Source organism: Entelurus aequoreus, linkage group LG01 (assembly GCF_033978785.1).
Source record: "Entelurus aequoreus isolate RoL-2023_Sb linkage group LG01, RoL_Eaeq_v1.1, whole genome shotgun sequence".
Classification (NCBI taxonomy): domain Eukaryota; kingdom Metazoa; phylum Chordata; class Actinopteri; order Syngnathiformes; family Syngnathidae; genus Entelurus; species Entelurus aequoreus.
The window spans coordinates 18,127,125-18,146,582 of record NC_084731.1 but is presented as its reverse complement, the minus strand read 5'-3'; the positions used below and the strand labels follow the sequence as shown (position 1 = coordinate 18,146,582).

Here is a 19,458-nt window from a genome sequence, read left to right as displayed (position 1 = left end):
GGGCATGCAAAGCTGAATAGGTGGAAAGAGGACTTTCAGAAAGTCCTTAACCAGCCAGATAAATCCGTTGTCTCTGACATCCCTGAGGCAGAAGAAGACCAGGATGTCGACATTGGAGAAACAACAGTGAGAGAAGCCAAGGAGGCCACCTGTAAACAAAAAAATGGAAAGGTCCTGGGATGGGATGGTATATGTCCAGAAATGGGGAAGATAAAGATGCGCCTACGCTCTCAAAAAGATCCTTCGGGACATAGGGAACAGCGAGACTGCACCAAATGACTGGAAAACTATACAAACTACCAATGAAAGGAACAATTAAAGTGAAAAAGTACCAATTATTGTCACACACACACTAGGTGTGGTGAAATTATTCTCTGCATTTGACCTATCACCCTTGATCACCCACTGGGAGGTGAGGGGCAGCAGCTGTGGGTGCGCATGGGAGTCACTTTAGGTGATTTAACCCCCAATTCCAACCCTTGATGCTGAGTGCCAAGCAGGGAGGTAAAGGGTCCCATTTTTATAGTCTTTGGTATGACTCGGCCGGGGTTTGAACTCACAACCTACCGATCTCAGGGCGGACACTAACCACTCGGCCACTGAGTATTGGTAATCAGTTGGCAATCACACTATTCTCGCTCACAAGCAAATGTTTCTGCCATGTTATTCCCCAGCGTATCCAGGCAGCAGTAGACACCAAACTACGAGAAGGACTTAGACTTAGACTTCCATTTATTGTCATTCAAATTTGAACTTTACAGTACAGATAGCAAGAGCAAGCAGACTTCAAGAAAGGAAGGACCTGCTTAGATCACTTCTTTGTTTTTTTGCCAAATACTGGAGCAATCAAGTGAACGGAACTGCTCACTACATTACATTCATAGATTTCAAGCAGGTGTTTGACTCCGTCGCAACTCACTCTGGATGATCTTGAGACACTATGGCATTCTAAAGAAGCTGGTCAACATGATCCGGTCTCTTTACAAGAACTTTGAACGTTGTGTCATTCACAACAAAGAGCTGACACAGCCTTTCGGGTTGGAAACCGGAGTAAAACAAGGATGCATCCTATCGGCCCTATTGTTCTCCGTGTCGATTGACTGGGTGATGTGATGCGGCACTAAAGGAAAGCGCAGAGGCATCCGATGGACTCACCTTAGTCTTGGAAGACTTGGATTGCGCAGATAATATAGCATTGCTTTCATACTGGTATCAAGATGCACAGCAAAAGGCAGACAGCCAGTACCATCGGCCTAACGGTCAACGGAAAAAAGACCACGGTCTTGAGGAATAATATTGCAACCACCAACCGTCTAGCTGTCAATGGAAATCCAACAGAGGATGTCCAGGACTCTGGGCAGCAAATAGTGACTGCGATATTGAGGTCAATACAAGGTTCGGCAAAGCAAATCAAACATTTTCCATGCTCAAATCGATCTGGAGATCAACTGGACTTAGCATCCACACAAAGGTCTTTCTCTCTGGCACTCATCGAGGGCGGACGCTCCCCTTTCCTCTCCCTTATCTCTCCTGCTTGCTTCTTTGTCTTGTCTTAACTTTTTTTGTTGCCTCTTTTTGCACTGCTCTCCAAATCAACATTGGAACTATTTAACTGGCCTCAACGAAATTGACAAGATCTTGGGTTTAGGGGAACCTGCTTGTCGTGACGGAGCGGTTGTTGCTGGACACACGACGGACTCTTGGGAGAAGAATATACGACCCTTTTCAGTGGAGGACGTGAACATATCTACCTATTCGGAATTATGACAACAGGACATCTGCTGATTGGAGTAAGCGTTGCTCTGGTTTGTCGACAAATTGGAAGTTGTTGGCAGTCTTCAAAGTACCCCAAAGCTGCCACAAATGATTGGAGGATGCGGGAAGAACTGTGGACACGCTTGTGATTTTGGATCACATCGGACTGTCTGCCCCGCAGGTTTGAGGACCAGTCATAGACAATTTAGAGTGAAAAGCAAATTTTATTTTCACTCGTATACAAAACATTCTAACTTGGATTGTTTTCCTGGCTTCGAGACTCTCCCAAAGGACAGTGCAGCGAAGACACAACAAACTCCCTTCTTGTCTCTCATGGACCCACAGCTTTTGTTGTTGACTTTGGACTAGAGACTGCACGAACATCAAGGCCGTGGAACAGAGACACACTGCAGGCTTACACACAAACATGCATCCACTAAAATATACGCCACACACATACATACCCCACCCCCCACCCCAATCCAACGCCCTCGACGCAAATCCCATAGGGGTGATGAAAGGATGGTCAGCGCCTGAGAGCTTCGGCCTACCACCATGACCCCGCACTCCCTTCCCTCTGTTGCTAGACATCTCGAGATGTATGTTGTAATATGTATATGTGCTTTGCTATGGAGGTTTTTATCCCACTCCAGACTGGGCCCCCTTAGGAGCCCATTCTAGATTGTATTTTTTTACTCATCCTTCCCCAGCGTTGTACCTTTTTCCCCATCTTTTTACGGGGCGGCTTGTGGCGACCCATCAGCGTTCCTGTTCTGTAACCCTGTACACTGTTTGTTTTTCTAATCTTGAACAGGTGTGTGCTGAAAACAAAGTTCCGTTGTACTTGTGCAATGACAATAAAGACCTATCCTATCATATCAGAGTGCGACACTGGCAGAGGAGCTTAACTGTTTCTTTGCCCGTTTCGATACCCCCCAGCGTCACTCATCTGCTCCAGCCCTGCCCCCGCCCCCACCGGGCTCCGGCACCACTCCACTCACTGTACAGGAGCACAGTGTCAGTCGAGTGCTCCTGGCTGTGAACCCCAGGAAGGCTGCCGGACCAGACGGAGTACCTGGAAAGGTGCTCAGGGCGTGCGCCCACCAGCTCGCTCCCCCCCTCACCAGGATCTTCAACCTCTCCCTGGCTCAGGCAGTCATCCCATCCTGCCTGAAGTCATCTACAATAATCCCGGTGCCGAAGAAGTCTCCCATCACCAGCCTGAATGATTACCGACCAGTGGCCCTCACTCCGGTAATCATGAAGTGCTTCGAGAGACTGGTTCTCCAGCACATCAAGGACCATATCCCTCCAGACTTTGACCCCCACCAGTTCGCATACCGGGCGAACAGATCCACAGAGGACGCCATCGCTGTTGCTCTCCACTCTGCTCTGAACCACCTGGAGCAGCAGCAGAGCTACGTCCGGATGCTCTCTGTGGATTATAGTTCTGCCTTCAATACAATAATCCCGGACAGACTCTGCAATAAACTGGACACTCTTGGCCTCCCCCCTCTCACAAACGCCTGGATAAGGGACTTCCTAACGGACCGACCCCAGAATGTGAGACTTTGCCCCCACCTCTCATCCACCCGCACGCTGAGCATCGGCTCCCCACAGGGCTGTGTGCTGAGCCCTCTCCTCTACTTCCTCTTGTTGCGTTGACCAGCATTCCTCCAATGGGGAATTCAAATTGCTAGTCTCTCCCACATTCTTTTTATGGCAATACGCTGATGTTTATATTCAATCAACAGGCAGTAATTGGTATTTTGTGGTTTATTCTCCAAGCTTAGAGGACAAACTGAGACCAATCCGGCACACCAGCGTTCCCCAGCCCGGTCCAGATCGGTCTAGCTCGGTCCCCCCCCCCCACCCCCCCTCCTGTCCCCCCAAGCTCAGCACTGCCCTGTGCTCGTTATCTTAGGAATGTTATGGCAGTCTCAACAGCGCTCTGCCTGTCTACTCAAGGACACTCGAATCCAAGCACTTTGTACCACACGAGACATTAGCTGATGTAAATATGACTATAGGAGTTTTAGAAAGAAGTAACACTTAAATATGGATATGATTCTGATCTGCTTCCATCAATCCCCCTTTAAGATCTTCTAATAAGATCTTTAATACTTGTACAAAACTTATAAAGCACGCCCCACATTAAAGTAGGTGCTGTTTTTTTTCTTTTTAAACTGTACCTGCTAATTCCATTGTCGACAACCGTACATTCAATTGATCATCAAACAGTAATGATTCATCACATTTTCCCCAGCCGCCATCACATTCTTGTCTGTCACACTCCTTGGCCATTGTGTCTTTTTTTTTTTTTTTTTTCAGGGGCCTCGAACCCCTGAAGGCCTTTAAACCCCAAACCATACGGCGGCCTTTAACCCTGTTAAATTTATTGTACAATATGCAGGCCTCTAACCTCCATATCATACGAGGGCCTTTAACCCGTTACTCTTTTAGGCGGCAACCAACTACCCAGGGTGAGCCACACCCAACTATTAGTTCACTCGTCAATGAAACTGCCCGTCACGGTAATCGAGACACAATGGCGTAAGTTGACCACTTATTTACAATTTTAATGCAATGGCAGGCTCGGCAAAAATGCAATCAATCTATCAAAATCACCACTCTGTGCCTGGGATTACAAAACAGTGTTTGACTTACAGACTTCAGGACAGGCTCCTAACGCAGATTTTATCTAAAAAGAAAGGTTCTGCTTACCTTGAATTGGCCAATTGAGTCTGTCCAGAAGATTGCAAGAAGTCATCAATCAACAGCGTGCCATCTCGGACGGAGCCCCCAAATTGTTGCGTTGACCAGCATTCCTCCAATGGGGAATTCAAATTGCTAGTCTCTCCCAGATTCTTTTTATGGCAATACGCTGATGTTTATATTCAATCAACAGGCAGTAATTGGTATTTTGTGGTTTATTCTCCAAGCTTAGAGGACAAACTGAGACCAATCCAGCACACCAGCGTTCCCCAGCCCGGTCCAGATCGGTCTAGCTCGGCTAAAAAACAGCTTCTTCCCCAGGGCCATAACCACCCTGAACAGACTTCCCCATTGACCCTCATAACTGCCTTCCCTTCGGTGCAATAACCCATTCCACCAACCACCCTGTTTCATGTAGATATTCATGTACATATTCATTTCACCCTCTGTACAGAGTGTACACTTGTTTTATCGCACTGTATGGAATGGCCTCAATCTCGTTACCCTGCGTAATGACAATAAAGCTGATTCTGATTCTGATTCTGATATCCTAAGTTCAAGATCATTAAGAGCAATGTCCTCTTCTATATGGCTCCAGGTGTTGGAAAACCACTTCATCCATTGAAAGAAAGTAAGACATTTTCCAAAATAAATGCCTGCATCCTTAGGAAAAATTCTGGCCAAACACAATTTCAATTGAAAAACTCTGCGAAAGAACAACCACAACATCAAATAAAGAGACCATCCAAATTCGACATTGGCCATCATCTTCTCTTGAGAGAAGATCCCTATATTGGACACCTCAAGGGAGCAGAACCCGAGGCCGACCAAGACAAAACCTGAAGAAGAATCATAGAAAAAGAGCTGAGGAGTAAGAGACTGCCCCTTGAGACTGCCCCCAGAATAGTGGCTGACAGAGCCGGATGGAAATTCCTTATTTTGCCTCAAGCGCCAAAAGGCCCTGAAGAGGACTGAGTGACTGAGTGAGTGAGTGAGTGAGTGAGTGAGTGAGTGAGTGAGTGAGTGAGTGAGTGAGTGAGTGAGTGAGTGAGTGAGTGAGTGAGTGAGTGGGTGGGTATCGGTATTGATTCCCAGGTACCGGGAATTGGTACTGGCTCTGCCTTCCCTGACCGCACATCACTGACAGTTCTGCATACCTTCTTATACAAACAGTGCAGTTTACACAAGACTTCCCTATTGCATAATACTGTTTATTTTTCTTATAGTATTTATACCAAACAATCTGAAATCCTGCAAGGAAAGGGCAAGTTTAGATTTGTCTTCAGGCATTCTTCACCCGGTCCCATACATGACATTTTTCGGAAAACACACATTAACACTCACTGACTCACAGAGTGGGAACGGAGGTTCCGCCTCCTGGTGGCTTGTGGGTGGGAGACAAGCTCTTATGTGAAGACTTTCTCTCACATTCCCAGAAATTCCACAGCACTTGTTTTTAGCCATGCTCGGGGATCAACCTTTCTTTTTGGGGGGTATGCCAACGTTGTGGAGGGTCCTACTGTGGGTTTGCGTCTGCATTGTGCTTCCAGGAGAGGGGCAAGGAGCTCTGGTTGTTTCTCCCAGAGATGCTCTTATTGAGGTAATGCAAATATCCGTTGTATGATATCTACAACCAGAGTGTTCCAGGGATGGCCAATATGGTTTATAATCTTTATCGCGATACAAACACTCCTATTTTGTCTGCTGACATATGCAGTAACATATGACTTAATATCCGGTTGTACTATTTTCTCAAAACTATTATTATTCTGCTTGTTAATTTACTGTTAACAACTGATTACTTTTTGTTTTACATGTTTTATCTACACCCCTGTTAAAAAATGTTGTTTAGATACTTTATATTAGTTTTGGGCAATGTTACATATTTGGGTATCAATTCAATACCAAGTAGGCACAGAGGCTGTATTGGTCAAAATACAAATGCTGATACTGATACTTAAAATGTTATCACAATTATAACCAGACAAAAACACAAAATGGTGGTGTAACAATATAAATTGAATATCTAAATAAGGTTCTACTATTGGTTCTGATTGAAATCCTTAGATGTTTGCCCTCAAAGCCCTCCTGTATTCAGGGACTTATTTCCGAAGTTTATGAACAATAACAAAATGACAATAGATTTTTTGATAGTGGAAAATATCGACCTGAGACTATACTATTTGGTATTGTTACTGTCGATATTTGTGGCAATTCTCCCACCTTTGTTTACATTCAAGAGCTCTAGTTCGCTGTTAGCGGTTAGCATATCCTCCTATGGCAGCGCTGGGCGAATATTTTGACTCGGGGGGCCACATTGAGAGAAAAAAATGTGTCTGGGGGGGCCAATGTGTATGTGTGTATAAATGATATGTACACATTTAGCTGTAAAAAAAAATCTGCTGTACAGTATGTGTTTGGGTCCCTTTTTTTCCAGGAACACTAATACCAAAAGTTGTAGAATCCTAAAAAGGTTATGACAGACCACTTCAAAAAAAGGGAATGGAATTTTACAGTTTTTTACTGAATGGGACACCCGAAATGTACATGAAAATAAAGATATTTACAATATTAACTATAAATAATAAAACACTGAATATTAACAACATATGAACATGGCTCCTCTTTTACGATCAAGAAAAACACAACAAAAATGTAAAAAAACAGCAAAATATTAATGCAAAGTTTAATAAACAACTACATTATGATATATTATCACTTTTATGCAGATATTTGTTGTAGAAATGTGCTTCCGCATCTGTTCCTGACACATGCGTTTGGATTAAAAATCTTAATGGGCCGTATTTTGCCCAGATCTGTCCTAAGGTGTGTCGTGGAGCATGTTTAGCTATTTCTCATCCTCCAGGGATGGTACTTGTAAGAAATGTCGTTTATTTGCCGCCATGGAGGCGAGGATTAGTGATTTAGAAGTGGCTGTCCACTAGGGTTGCCAACGCTCTGGGAAAAAAAGGTAAGGGACACATTGTGGTGCTGGTCAACCAGATTTTTTTTTTAACCTTTTTTATTTGCATTTTTTTTATATTTATATTTATATTTTTATATATATATATATATTTTTTTTTTTTGTTTTAATATATTTTTTAATTTACATTTTAAACTACCTGGAAAGGTAGAATAGAGGCATCCTAATTACTATTCAGAAGAGTCCATTTGCATCAATTAAACCTTTTTGGAATATTTGACCTGTTGACTGACAATCTATATACATATTTTTATTTAACTTCAACCAGATTTTGATTAGATGTGCAGGCTTTGGACTACTGGAAACAAAAGGCCCGGGGGGGGGGGGGGGGGGGGCAGTTCTCGCCCACCACATGTATGTGGCCCCTGAAAGCCTGGAAAAAATGGGTTTCAATATAATACTTTTTTAAATATTTTTTTTTACTAAATGCATTCCTTCATTTAATTTTGACAGAAAAAATAGCATATTTTTAACTTTAATATTGAAAAAACAGGATTCAATAAAATACTTTTTTAAATATTTTGTTTTACTAAATGCATTCCTTCATTCAATTTTGACAGAAAAAAAACCATATTTTTAACTTTAATATTGAAAAAACGGGTTTCAATAAAATACTTTTTTAATTTTTTTTTTTTACAAAATGCATTCCTTTATTCCATTTTGACAGAAAAAATAGCATATTTTTAACTTTAATACTGAAAAAACGGGTTTCAATAAAATACTTTTTGAAATATTTTTTTTTACTAAATGCATTCCTTCATTTAATTTTGACAGAAAAATAGCATATTTTTAACTTTAATATTGAAAAAACGGGTTTCAATAAAATACTTTTTTAAATATTTTTTTTACTAAATGCATTCCTTCATTCAATTTTGACAGAGAAAAAAGCATATTTTTAACTTTAATATTGAAAAAATGGGTTTCTATAAAATACTTTTTTAAATATATTTTTTTTACTAAATGCATTCCTTCATTCAATTTTGACAGAAAAAATAGCATATTTTTAACTTTAATATTGAAAAAACGAGTTTCAATAAAAATACTTTTAAAAAATTTTTTTTTTTACTAAATGCATTCCTTCATTCAATTTTGACAGAAAAATAGCATATTTTTAACTTTAATATTGAAAAAACGGGTTTCAATAAAATACTTTTTAAAATATTTTATTTTTACTAAATGCATTCCTTCATTCAATTCTGACAGAAAAAATTGCATATTTTTAACTTTAATATTGAAAAAATTGGTTTCAATAAAATACTTTTTTTAAATATATTTGTTTACTAAATGCATTCCTTCATTTAATTTTGACAGAAAAAATAGCAAATTTTGTACTTTAATATTGAAAAAACGGGTTTCAATAAAATACTTTTTTAAATATTTTTTTTTACTAAATGCATTCCTTCATTCAATTTTGACAGAAAATATAGCATATTTTTAACTTTAATATTGAAAAAACGGGTTTCAATAAAATACTTTTTAAAATATTTTGTTTTACTAAATGCATACCTTCATTCAATTTTGACAGAAAAAATTGCATATTTTTAACTTTAATATTATCTGATCATGCCAATTATATTATTATATACTGTATTGCAAAACTGTTTTTGTGAGAGAAAAACAAATAGTTAAATATCTGCGTGTCACCTTTATTTATGATTTTAAAGCAAGTTATACATTTAAAAAACTACTAATCAAATGCATATGCATTTCGATTAATCACGATTAATCGCAGGTTATTACCCGCTTGCATAATGTAAAAAAAAATTTTTAAACGGCCCTCTAAAAGCAGCCCTCAATGAAAATGAGTTTGACACCCCTGATTATATTGTCTGTCTCTCACAACTCCAGTGTGTTTTTACACTGAGAATAAGATCTGTGATCCATCAGGTCTTGAACTCATCAGAGTTGAACAGGAAATTACTTTGTATTGCAAGCAGCTGCAGCAAGGATTCTACTAAAAACATAAATAAATATTTGCTAGCAGCAGGGAAGGGGGGCACAGTTCATAAAATAGAACCTCATTTAAAACACATTCATAGTTACTGACAGCTTTTGTTTTTGTTTTCTTCATTACTTCATAAGATTTGTGTAAAAAAAAAAAAAAAAGGTAAACGTTTGGTTGTTTTTTAGTCCATGTGGGGCAGATTTACAGACCTCTGCAGTAATCTGGCTTTCATCAAATGTTCTCACATAACAGAGACCTTGGAATATTCATCAATGAAATAATGATGACGTCCTTTTCTGACCCGTGAGATGCTTGTAAGTAACCATGCTATCTGACTTTGTTGTATTGTAGGACGCAAATAAAGATGTGAGCACCAAGTCCATAAAGGTATGCCATTTGAATTATATAAATTGTTTACATATATCATGTCTGTGATCCTTCCTTGGGGTATGCACTAATTTATAATTAATTAATCCGTTTATTTATTGTTCAAGAACTTTGTTGAATTTGTAGAATTGTTAGTGTCAGGTTCAAACACTGATGACATCTATTAAACGAGACAAGAAGCAAGGAATTAAACAGAGACGAAATTAAATTTGGCTCAATTTGAGGAGAAACGTCTGGGCTGTACTCTTTGACAGTCTCCAGCACGCTCCGGCGAAAGATTGTACGCCACCTCTTTTATTTGGACTTTCCCTGATTACATGGCAACAGCTACTGTATTTCTAAGGGACGTGGGTCGTAAACAGCCATCGCCTTTGATTACAGAACAGTTCAAAAGAAAAGGACGTAAAACAGTTCACAAAAAAGGTTGCCTTGAGGGGAGTCAGGACCTGCTTCCTCTCCGCTTTTGTAGTTCTTGGGTCAAGATAAAATCTTTCTGGGGATTACGATACATGAAAGAAACAGAACACCTTCATGTTGCTTCCCATCCTACACAGTGGAGTTTTACAAGCCTTCTTCTTGGTAGGTTCAAAGACAGCTTTTGTCTTCTCGCCGGGAACTCATTTCAACACAAAGTTTTGTGATAACTTAGATACAATTATTCTAACGGTTAGTTTGTGATGTCAGCTATGGGATGTTGTGTTAAGTCCACTCATTTGCGGAGCATTCGTTTTCTAAGTACGACACTGGTATCTAAGCAAGAGTTGAGAACCTCAAACTTCCTTTTATTTGGCCCTCGAAAGCCTGGAAATAATATGTATCAATAAAGTACTGGAACTTTTCTCACTAAATGTATTCTTTCTTTCTATTTTGGGAGGAAAAAAATATGTAATCGCAAATTATGTTAACTTTAATATTGTCTAATTATGCAAAAATATATTATCAAACGTTCAAAACATTTTTTAACCCTTGTGTGGTGTTCATATTGTTGTTACTCAGCCAGTGTTTGTGGGTCTGATGGACCCGTTGCATTTTGTGGCTTTTAATGCCTCACAATCAAACACTTTTATGTTAAAATACCGACTTATCCCAAAAAAAACATCTGTAATGAAGTGCTTCGAGAGGCTGGTAAAGGAATACATTGTCTCCAGACCTCCCCCCACATTCGACCCATACCAGTTTGCTTATCGCCCTAACCGCTCCACAGAGGACGCCATCTCCTCTGCACTCCACCTGAGCTTAGCACATCTGGAAGGAAAGGACACACACGTCCGGATGTTGTTTCTGGACTTCAACTCGGCATTCAACACCATCATCCCGCAGCACTTGGTGAGCAAACTGGCCCCCCTTGGATTCAGTACCCCCCTATGCAACTGGCTGCTTGACTTCCTCACAGACAGACCCCAGTCTGTGAGAGTGGGCAACAACACCTCCAGTGCCATCTCCCTGAGCACTGACTCCCCCCAGGGCTGCGTCCTGAGTCCGCTGCTGTTCACGTTGATGACCCATGACTGCTGCGCCAGGTCCACTACTAACCACATTGTGAAGTATGCGGACAACACAACCGTAGTGGGCCTCATCAGTGGCAACAACGACATGGACTACAGGGAGGAGGTGAAACATCTGGTTGACTGGTGCAGAACCAACAACCTGGTCCTGAACGTCGACAAGACCAAGGAGATCATTGTCGACTTCAGGAAGCACCAGTCCAGCCACGCTCCACTCTTCATCAACGGCACAGCGGTGGAGATGGTAAGCAGCACCAAGTTCCTGGGGGTGCAGATAACTGACAATATGACCTGGTCCCTACACACCGGAGCTCTTGTAAAAAGAGCTCAGCAGCGCATGCAATTTTTGCGTCGGATGAACTATGCGGACGACACGACAGTAGTGGGCCTCATCAGTGACAACAACGACATGGACTACAGGGAGGAGGTGAAACATCTGGTTCTCAGCACATTCTACAGAGGCACAATAGAGAGCCTACTGACCAATTGCATCTCTGTCTGGACTGGAGCCTGCAGTGCCTCAGACTGGAAGTCTCTCCAGAGAGTGGTGAGGACGGCGGAAAAGATCATCAGGACTCCTCTTCCTCCTATCTAGGAGATCGCAAAAAGCCGCTGCCTGACCAGGGCTCCGAAAATCTGCAGAGACTCCTCCCACCCCCACCAAGGACTTTTTTCACTGCTGGACTCTAGAAAGAGGTCCGCAGCCTCCGTAGCAGAACCTCCAGGTTCTGTAACAGCTTCTTCCCTCAGGCCGTAAGACTCTTGAACGCATCATAATAATCCCCTCAATTCCCCCCAAAAATGGATGAACTCGCTGGAATATAAAGACAATATAACATACATCCATAAACGTAGATGCATGTGCAAAAGTGCAATATATTTATCTTTACAGTAATCTATTTATTTATATCTGCACCTTATTGCTTTTTTATCCTGCACTGCCAACCAGCTAATGCAACGAAATGTCGTTCTTATCTGTACTGTAAAGTTCAAATTTGAACGACAATAAAAAGGAAGTCTAAGACCCACAAACACTGGCTGAGTAACAACAATATGAACGTTGCATGGAAATTTCTCTGCCAGTTTCTGCATCCCACAGGGATTCTTCTTTTGTGTGTCTGCACCTGCGCTTCCCACACAAGGTCGCAACGTTGTTTGTCAACACTGCCTGCTCTCATTTTGTCGCACATTTGACCCTCTGATGTTCTGTGTACCTAAACTCTGTCCTCCTCCTGTCCAGGCCTGCTTTGTGTGTGTGTGTGTGTGTGTGTGTGTGTGTGTGTGTGTGTGTGTGTGTGTGTGTGTGTGTGTGTGTGTGTGTGTGTGTGTGTGTGTGTGTGTGTGTGTGTGTGTGTGGTACACAGAACATCAATTTCCACACTTCTATTAGCCCCGGGTCCAGTGGACCCCGGACATCTTATATGTAATAGAAATGTGTATGGTGTGTGTTCATTAAATATGTACCGTAATTTCCGGACTATAAGCCGCACCCGACTATAAGCCGCACCAGCTAAATTTAGGGGAAAATACAGATTGCTCCATATATAAGCCGCACCCGACTATAAGCCGCAGGGTTTTGATGTGTAATTACCGTAGTATATAGGGGTTCCTGCTACCACGGAGGGGATTGTCGGGACAGAGATGACTGTTTGGGAACGCAAAGCGTCCCATTTATTAACTATAAATCTTCCAATCATTCAATCAAACTTTCACGTCTTTGACATGGTGAACAGCATTCGTGCAGAGTACAAATAATACAACGGTGCAAAGTAATACAAAGTGCTCGCATGTACGTTATCAAAATAACCAGCCTACCGGTATATGAAAAGTCAGTCTTTAATCATTGTGTCATCGTCTTCCTCCTGCGTACTAAAACCACCGAAATCCTCTTCGTCGGTGTCAGAGAAGAACAGGCCGTATATAAGCCGCACCCTTGTATAAGCCGCAGGGACCAGAACGAGGGGGAAAAGTAGCGGCTTATAGTCCGGAAATTACGGTATTCTGATATATGTTCTTCACAGAAAATGAGCCAAAGCCAGTGAGTCTGTTTGAAAATGTAATTAATTGTATCATTATTCTTTTAATAAAAATCGAAAACGGGTCCCACAGACCCGAACACCACACAAGGGTTAAATACTAATAATAATGATTTCAGAGCAAGTTATCCATGAATTTGTGCAATGTAAAAGTAGCAATAGATTTCATGGTAAAATTGTGAAATTTACTGTGTTTTTACAGCATTGTTCTCTAAATGAAAAAAAAACTGTACTTTTTTTAATTGTAATAAACTGTGGTGCTGTTTTGGCATTTACAGTAATACACCGACAAATGTAGTTGATTTTTAATATAACATGTAGTGTCACTATCATAAAGTGTAGTGTGACTATCACAAAGTACGGATTCAGTATCATAAAGTGTAGTGTGACTGTCATAAAGTGTATACATTGCAAAACAAATAAACACATCATGGACCAGGACAGCGGCAAAATCATCGGCACAGAAATGAAACCAATTCAAATGATGGATTAAGGAGGCGATAGAACTAAGGAAGGAAACATGTCAGGTAAAAATTCCATCTAATATACCGAAAACATGGTCTGATTACAAGAAAATGTGAAAAAGTATCATTAGTATCATTTATCGTTCCGTCCCTGTAAGTGTCACTCTTCTCAGTGGTGTGCATAGCTTCTTCACTATGTTACTGTTCCTTCACCTGATACCTTCAGTCATCAACTCACATGCATACCACCCGGTGCGTCCCCTCAGATGGTGGAGGTGCAGAGTTTTGGAGTTGCCTGTGCGGTGACGTCGCGTTTCGCTCACACCGTCATGACCTCCGAGGCTCTGAACAAAGCCGACGTCTCGCAGGAGATCTTCTTTGAAGTGGAGCTCCCAAAGACGGCCTTCATCACCAACTTCACCATGCAAGTGAAAGATTAGTTGTTGTTTTTTTGTGACGAACTTATGCCAAGTTTTTTAAAAAAAAAACCTCTTGTGTCTCTCAGAGAAACTGACGGTCACGTGTATGTTGGCGAGGTGAAGGAGAAAGCCAAAGCCAAGAAAGAGTATGAGAAGGCGGTTTCTTCAGGAAAGACCGCTGGACTGGTCAAGTAAGTTGGACTGTGTGAAGAATGCATATAAATGTTATTTCTTTTTTCAAAGTCATGTTTGAAGCAGCTAGTGTTTTTCCATTGGTACTCTTTCTATTTTTTTCATTTTATGTCCGCAAGTAAACTGTGTGTGTTACTTTGAAAACTTGGATTGTAGGAGTTATAGTACTCCCTTATATCTTATCTGTAGTAGAACATCGAGCCTGTATTCCTTTCTGGAGAGGGTGGGGGCTGTTTGCGCATTCAACAAGTTGTCTCTTCAATCAATCAATCAATCAATCAATGTTTATTTATATAGCCCTAAATCACAAGTGTCTCAAAGGGCTGCACAAGCCACAACGACATCCTCGGTACAGAGCCCACATAAGGGCAAGGAAAAACTCACCTCAGTGGGACGTCGATGTGAAGGACTATGAGAAACCTTGGAGAGGACCGCATATGTGGGTAACCCTCCCCCCCCCTCTAGGGGAGACCGAAAGCAATGGATGTCGAGTGGGTCTGACATAATATTGTGAAAGTCCAGTCCATAGTGGATCCAACATATCAGCGAAAGTCCAGCCCATAGTGCATCCAACATAACAGTGAGAGTCCAGTCCACAGCGGGGCCAGCAGGAAACCATCCCGAGCGGAGACGGGTCAGCAGCGCCGAGACGTCCCCAACCGATGCACAGGCCAGCGGTCCACCCCGGGTCCCTACTCCGGACAGCCAGCACCTCATCCATGGCCACCGGACCTGTGTAACTCCCCCCTCCACAAGGGAGAGGGGGGGCAGAGGACAAAAGAAAAGAAACGGCAGATCAACTGGTCTAAAAGAGGGGTCTATTTAAAGGCTAGAGTATACAAATGAATTTTAAGATGGGACTTAAATGCTTCTACTGAGGTAGCATCTCTAACTGTAACCGGGAGGGTATTCCATAGTACTGGAGCCCCAATAGAAAACGCTCTATAGCCCGCATAAAGTCTCTTCCTGTTTGAATGTCAGATCAACTAGAGCAGCCGATATGAATGTATTGGTTATGTTGAACTCCTAAAGCTTTAGTATAAACGTGAAAATATTCCAATTCTGTCTTGAGGGTCCTTCTTACTCAGCATATATGTCATCGAAAGAACTTGGGATTGACCAGTGACTTAGATTCCCTTGGAGGAAGAACTGGTCCGACGCAACAACTGGTTGTGTGAAGGAAACAGTTTGTAGGGTTGTACCGGTACTAGTATAGTGTCGCGGTACTAATGAATTAAAAACGGTACTATACTCTGTTTGAAAAGTACCCGTTTCCAATTTAGTTATTTTTTTAACGGGCGTGCCGTCACGTCATGATGGTTTACGAGCAGAGGACCATGTTCGGCAGCGCACAATCACGGAGTACTTACAAGTAGACACAGTGTAGACAGAAAAGGGAGAACGGACGCATTTTGGTCTAAAAACGGACGATAAAGATGAAGTTTTAACTCCCCCCTCCACAAGGGAGAGGGGGGCAGAGGGAGCTCCGCCGCTCCCAGTCTGTGAAACGCTCTCCCTGACCACCTGAGGGCACCGCAGACTGTGGATGCTTTTAAAAAAGGCTTAAAAGCCCTTCTTTTTTTTTTTTTAAAAAAAAAGCCTTTTTTTAGATATGTGCATACTAGCTATAACTATTTGGCTGTTATAGTTTTTATTTGTATTTATTTATTTATTATCTTTTTTATTTTTTTGTTTTGTTTTTTGTCAATACACTGTAGCACTTTGAGATTGTTTACTTAATGTAAAGTGCTTTATACAAATAAAATCTATTATTATTATTATTATTGAAACCCCCTTAGGAAGAGATGCTTTAAGACATGGCTAGCTAGCTAGCGGCTAATGTCCATTCAGCTACTTCTAAATCACTAATCCTCGCCTCCATGGCGACAAATAAAGTGAGTTTCTTACAAGTATTATTATCACTGCAGGATGAGGAATAGTAAAACATGCTTCACTACACACCGTAGCTCACCGGCGTCACAATGTAAACAAACGCCATGGGTGGATCTACACCTGACATCCACTGTAATGATACCAAGTACAACAGCGTATCTAGTCGATACTACTATGATTACATCAATATTTTTTTTTTATCCTTTTTTTGAAATTCATATTATGTTCATAAACTCAGGAAATACGTCCCTGACACATGAGGACTTTGAATATGACCAATGTATGATCCTGTAACTACTTGGTATCAGATCGATACCTACATTTGTGGTATCATCCAAAACTAATGTAAAGTATCAAACAACAGAAGACTAAGTGATTATTACATTTTAACAGAAGTGTAGATAGAACATGTTGAAAAGAGAAAGTAAGCAGATATTAATAGTATATGAACAAGTGCATTAATAATCCATTTTTACAGTTTGTCCTTTGTTATTTTGACAAAATAATAGAATGAGAAATGACACAATATGTTACTGCATATGTCAGCAGACTAATTAAAAGCCTTTGTTTGTTTACTTACTACTAAAAGACAAGTTGTCTAGTATGTTCACTATTTTATTTAAGGATTGCAATAATAAACATAGGTTTAATGTACCCTAAGATTTTTGTGTTAAAATAAAGCCAATAATGCCATTTTTTGTGGTCCCCTTTATTTAGAAAAGTATCGAAATACATTACCAAAATATTGGTATGTGGACAACCCTAACAGTTTGTAACATTTTATTAAATAACTACTCAAACAAACAACTTTCAGGGCATCTGGAAGACAGATGGAGAAGTTTTCCGTGTCAGTCAACGTTGCAGCACGAAGCAATGTCACGTTTGTGTTGACCTACGAAGAACTCCTGCAGAGGAAACTGGGCCAGTATGAGATCCTGACCCGGGTGAAACCCAAACAGGTGGTCCAGGAGTTTCAGGTGAATTGCACCTTATTTGACTTAAAAATGCCATAACGGTTAAGGGCAACTTAAAATGTTTAAAGTGTGTGTGTGTGTGTGTGTGTGTGTGTGTGTGTGTGTGTGTGTGTGTGTGTGTGTGCGTGTGTGTGTGTGTGTGTGTGTGTGTGTGTGTGTGTGTGTGTGTGTGTGTGTGTGTGTGTGTGTGTGTGTGTGTGTGTGTGTGTGTGTGTGTGTGCAGATCACTGTAAGCATCTTTGAGCCTCAGGGTATTGCCTCGGTGGAGACCACAGGAACATTCCTCACCAACCAGCTGCTCCCCCTGGTGGAGAGAACCGTCACAGACACCAAGGTAAAATTTTACTCCGACATTTTCCTAGACAAAATAATTATTGCGGCTGAACCCCTCAGACTCATATCACTTTGTACTTGACTCGTGCTAACTGTTAGCATGCTAACATTAATGTGCTAACTTTCTTCAGCCAATTTTGCAGCCGAACATCTCAGAGTTCTATAACGTGTTCCTTGATACAAGCTAATCGTGTTCTGGGTGTTGTAGATAAATGGCTTTGGCTTTGCATAATAGAGTTTTATCTCGCGCTTACAGATGTAGCGACAAACTGTAGTTACTGACAGTGGTTTTCTGAAGTGTTCCTGAGCCCATGTGGTGATATCCTTTACACACTGATGTCGCTTTTTGATGCAGTACCGCCTGAGGGATCGAAGGTCCGTAATATTGTCGTTTACGAGCAGTGATTTCTCCAGATTCTTTGAACCTTTTGATGATATTATGGAGCGTAGATGGTGAAATCCCTAAATTCCTTGCAATAGCTCGTTGACAAATGTCGTTCTTAAACTGTTGGACAATTTGCTTACGCATTTGTTGACAATGCGTGGCTAAAAATAGTTTATCTGCGAAAGCTCTTGTAATAACAATATTGGTTAAAATTCAGGTCACAAAATGTAAATGGAGTATTGTTGTCATTTTTTTGGATGGTTATTTAGAGGGTTTTATGGGCGGAATAGATGTCCTCCCTGTCAGGTTCAAACTGATGACATCTATTAAACAGACAAAGAAGCAAGGAATTAAACAGAAACAGAATTAAATTTGGCTCAATGAGGAGAAACGCGTAGACCTGTACCTTTGTACAGTATCCCACCCTTGTACAGTGTCTGACGAAAGATTGTACACCTCCTCTTTTATTTGGACTTTCCCTGATTACATGGCAACAGCTGTTTCTAAAGGAAGGGGGTCGTAAACAGCCGCTGCCTTTGGGTCACAAAACAGTTCAAAGAAAAGGTCCTGCTTCCTCTCCGCTTTGTAGATCTCGGGTCAAGACAAAATCTTCCAGTGGATTACAATACATCAAAGAAACCGACACCTTCATGTCGCTTCCCATCCTACACAGTGGAGTTTTGCAAGCCTTTTGATTGGTAAGATCAAAGACAGCTTTTGTCTGCTCGCCGGGAACTCATGGAAACACGTTTTGTGATAACTTAGATACAATTATTCCGACACTCCCATTGACTCCATTGGATGCAAACTTGTATTTATGTTTATTTACGCGCTACAAGACAATAAACATTTTAAAAAAATACATCTGTCTTCTTGTCCCTCATAATGATTGTGAACAATAGGCAACCATTGACGCGTCCGAGCACAGAAAGTACCCTGCTTCCCCCTCATTGCTGAGGTTCCCCCGCAGAGAACGTGGACGATTGCCCTTGTGGCCCATAGCTAACAGCACCTCTGGATCTATCGATGTGTAATGGATCTCTAAGGTCTGCAATAAAGATTGATGATGATGTTACTTTGTGTGTTACAGGCTCACATTACTTTCTCACCAACACTGGAACAACAGAGGAAATGTCCAGGATGTCAGGGCACCAGAATTGAGGGAGACTTTGTCGTCAAGTACGACATTAAACGAGAAGAAACCCTTGGAGAAATTCAGGTATTAAGAGATATTTTCCCACAATTTGCCTGCAACGCTCCATTAGAACGTGTTCAATGCTTTTTTGTGCTCCCTCCTATATTTTCCTTCAGATGGTAAACGGCTACTTTGTGCACTTCTTTGCTCCACCTGACTTACCCCGAGTGCCAAAGAATGTGATATTCGTGGTTGACAGGAGCGGCTCCATGAGCGGGAAAAAGATAAAACAAGTAAGTTTTTACATGCTCTACGGCAGGGCTATCCAACCACATAA

The 19,458-nt window shown here is 41.3% G+C and overlaps 1 protein-coding gene across 2 annotated transcripts in view; it reads left to right on the top strand.

Annotated features, from left to right (window-relative positions):
* Window positions 1-5,911: 5,911 nt before the first annotated feature.
* LOC133656900 (inter-alpha-trypsin inhibitor heavy chain H3-like) overlaps window positions 5,912-19,458 on the top strand; it is a 33,060-nt gene continuing 19,513 nt past the window's right edge. Inside the window, exons 1-8 of one of the 2 annotated variants that reach the window (XM_062057789.1) lie at window positions 5,912-6,070; window positions 9,750-9,785; window positions 14,057-14,214; window positions 14,296-14,400; window positions 17,109-17,271; window positions 17,492-17,602; window positions 19,077-19,205; window positions 19,298-19,414. In XM_062057789.1, the coding sequence (XP_061913773.1) occupies window positions 5,933-6,070; window positions 9,750-9,785; window positions 14,057-14,214; window positions 14,296-14,400; window positions 17,109-17,271; window positions 17,492-17,602; window positions 19,077-19,205; window positions 19,298-19,414 (957 nt within the window). In that variant the 5' untranslated portion in view covers window positions 5,912-5,932. The remainder of the gene's footprint in view (window positions 6,071-9,749; window positions 9,786-14,056; window positions 14,215-14,295; window positions 14,401-17,108; window positions 17,272-17,491; window positions 17,603-19,076; window positions 19,206-19,297; window positions 19,415-19,458) is intronic. The other variant, XM_062057857.1, reaches the window with a different exon arrangement.